Source organism: Cynoglossus semilaevis, chromosome Z (assembly GCF_000523025.1).
Source record: "Cynoglossus semilaevis isolate Cse_v1.0 chromosome Z, Cse_v1.0, whole genome shotgun sequence".
NCBI lineage: Eukaryota > Metazoa > Chordata > Actinopteri > Pleuronectiformes > Cynoglossidae > Cynoglossus > Cynoglossus semilaevis.
Window position 1 is genome coordinate 2,677,390 of NC_024328.1, and position 3,207 is coordinate 2,680,596.

Here is a 3,207-nt window from a genome sequence, read left to right on the forward strand (position 1 = left end):
TATATATATATATATACACACACACATATATATAAATATAGAAATACACAGTAAAATTTAACAGCTTAATTCAGCTAATAAATAATTTCATTTACTCCAGCCAATTTAACCAGTTCTACATTCTTTTCTTTACAGTGACAGAAATGTTGGTAAATGTGCTGAATATTTGCTCAGACGATGAGCTACTGTCAGAAGTTGATGATCTTTGTGAAGGTGAGTAAAAAACTATGGTTCAAACGCTTGGGGAGATGACGTGATTAAAGCTCCTCTCCCAAAAGCACAGAGGCTTTTGATGAACCTTGGTGCATTTGAGAATGCTAAAGGTGATAGCATATTTATCGTCCTAATTATTGGTTACACAATATAAGTAATGTACATAGAGTCATTCAATGTTCAGATGTAGCCGAGCCACCAAAACCTAAAGGTGATATTGTGACTGGTCAGCAAAATATAACACAGAGCTCCACTTTTCTGTGGTGCCGTACAAATGTTTTGTGCCAAACATTTACACATTTTGCCACAATTTTTTAATGTATTGTACCAATGTGAAATTGTATACGTACACTTACAAACACATTCTTGCCACGTGCAAGTTTTGTTCTGCAAAGTACAACTTACAAAACCCCAGTCTTGGCATGCTAGGCTAGGCTAAGCTAAGGTAATGTTACTGACCTTTATCCTACTGCAAGAACAAATCTATAAAAAGGTTTGTGTACAATGTCACTGTAAGAATTGCATAAGTAATGAATTTGAAAAATGTTATATCCTGCAAAACGTAGGTTAGTTTGGTTGGTTCCAGCCCAGTTAGTATTTCTTAAACGTCCCTCCTGTTGCGCATTATATTTTGAGTTGACTTTTTAATTTGATAAACAAACCAACAATGAAAGCTCACTGGCAGAAGTGAAGTGATTTATACACTGGCCTTCATCATAATTCACTCTCATCTCCACATAGCAGTCCAATGTTGATGAGGAAGTCTGAAAAACACCATTAAAATCCTCCGTTTATCCCTCAGACATTTCCAGCCTTTAAACTTTTAAACAGCAGTTTATGCAATGTGTTGTACATTTGCAGAAGCTAAATTAAAAACTGAATTATTTACATCATTGAATAATTGGATGTGAATACTGTATGTTAACCCTTTTTCTGTGTTGTGGTTCCAGGTGGCAGCTCAGCTATGCGTAAGGAGGTCATCAGAAACAAGATTCGTGCTGTGGGGAAAATGGCCCGAGTCTTCTCAGTCCTCAGGTCTGATTCTGTCATTTCTGCCGCCACCCCCACCTATAATCTTCCTCTTAGATTCCTGCACATATACATTACACATACATATACATTATATTCATGAACTTGAGCTCAAAACGCAACAATACATGGCTATTGTTGTGGAAAACACAATGTTTGTGTGTGAAGATTAATGAGCTGGCACAGGATGAGTCACGACGCAGCTCCACTGTATAATGATGTTAAGTATTCTTCCCCATTAAACCTCGCCAGTAGGAAAGATGCGCTGCAGACAAAGACAGAGCCATGACAAAGAAACAAAACAACATCAGTCTCAAACATAATTTTAAATATTTGAATTTCATTTTGAATCTTAGACACAAAGACATGCACAGAAAATAAGTTTTATATTTGTGGTGGTTAGAATCTTGCTTATACATACAGCAGTGAATATGCTCACATATGTCAAACATAAGGCCTGCGACCAAATACGGCCCACCACTCTGTTTTATGTGGCATGCTTGTGGTTGTTTTAGATAAAAATTCTATTGTGTAGTGTCCATACTAGTTTTTACTAGGTTGGTTAAATGCAGTGGAAAAATTTTTTGGATGAAAGAAGTTCTTGCAATCTGTTTAAATTCAATATTTTTGGCAAGAGCATTCTTAGCAGTGGACCTGAATAACTGTTAATGCTGTTTGACCCCAAATGTATGTAATGACTCAATGAAACTGTGTTGACTTACTTTACTTTATTGAAGTCATACAGTATGTGGCCTACCTACAGATCGGGGACACAGTTTGGCTCAAAGAGTGTTAGGGAATGAACACAGGTTATATATCCAGTGACTAAACTTATCTTCTTGGTCAGGACCAGGTGTTTGCCAAATCTGTTTTCTGTAATGTAATCTATATGTATGTGCCTGTGTGTGCTTTTCTGTGTGTGTCTGTGAATGGTTTGTGTACCAGGGAGGAGAGCGAAAGCGTGTTAACGCTCAAAGGCCTGACCCCGACTGGAACTCTTCCTGTGGGAGTGCTGTCAGGAGGAAAACAGACTTTACAGACCGGTAAGTGTGTTATACTCTACTGTAGATCCTACTTTAGTAGATTATGTTCTTTCGTCCTGCCCTTTTAACTCTGCGCACAACCTCAAGGGATGTTTCTGTATTCCATTATCACTACGCTGTTGTTTTGAACTGAGTATTTATGCAACAAAACCTCTGTCAGCTGTGGATTTTTATTAATTCTCACAGGAATTTGCAAAGTGAAAACCAGTCAGTAATCTACTGAAGCATATTACTGCCACGCTGAGAGAAAAAAAACTGGCTCAGTTTCACGTTATTACGTGATAAGTTTTACATTATTTCGTTATAAGTTTTACGTTATTACGTAATAACTTTCACCTTACAGTGGTTCCTCTCTATATCGTGGTTCTACTTTAACTCCCTCAGTACATCGCAGATTTTTTAATCCAATCTTTAAACATTAAAAATGTTTTAATTTCCAATATTTTTATTTTTCTAGCCTACAACAGAAAAACAGTATTTTGCAACACATACATACATACAGGGTAATACATAAAATACATACACAGTACGTACGTTTGGGAAATCTAAGATATACTGTATGTACTGTCCATATGGTGAGCATTTAATTAATGTAGGATACCTCAATTGGACACATGATGGCACTGTTGTTGTTAGACTGTTGATAACAGTGTGTGGAGGTTCGTTCATATAATAAGTATCGCGACTCCACTTCGCGAATTTTCCCATTTCGCGGTGGGTCTTGAAACGCAACTACCGCAATAGGAGAGGCACCAGTGGATTTTGTGATAACTTTCACGTATTTTATTACATGATGACTGTAAAGCACACTGAGTTTGCTTTGTGCAAGAAATTCGCTCTGTAAATAAAATTGAATTGAATGAAATGATGAATGAAAGTCCCCTGCGAGACAAGAATATGGCTCGTTGACACGATTCAGTTT

The 3,207-nt window shown here is 37.1% G+C and overlaps 1 protein-coding gene across 1 annotated transcript in view; it reads left to right on the plus strand.

Annotated features, from left to right (window-relative positions):
- Nucleotides 1-3,207, plus strand: part of LOC103397416 (serine/threonine-protein phosphatase 2B catalytic subunit gamma isoform) — a 25,455-nt gene that overhangs the window by 17,092 nt on the left and 5,156 nt on the right. The window contains 3 exon segments of the mRNA XM_074559978.1: nucleotides 136-213; nucleotides 1,164-1,248; nucleotides 2,188-2,285. Of these exon segments, the coding sequence (XP_074416079.1) occupies nucleotides 136-213; nucleotides 1,164-1,248; nucleotides 2,188-2,285 (261 nt within the window).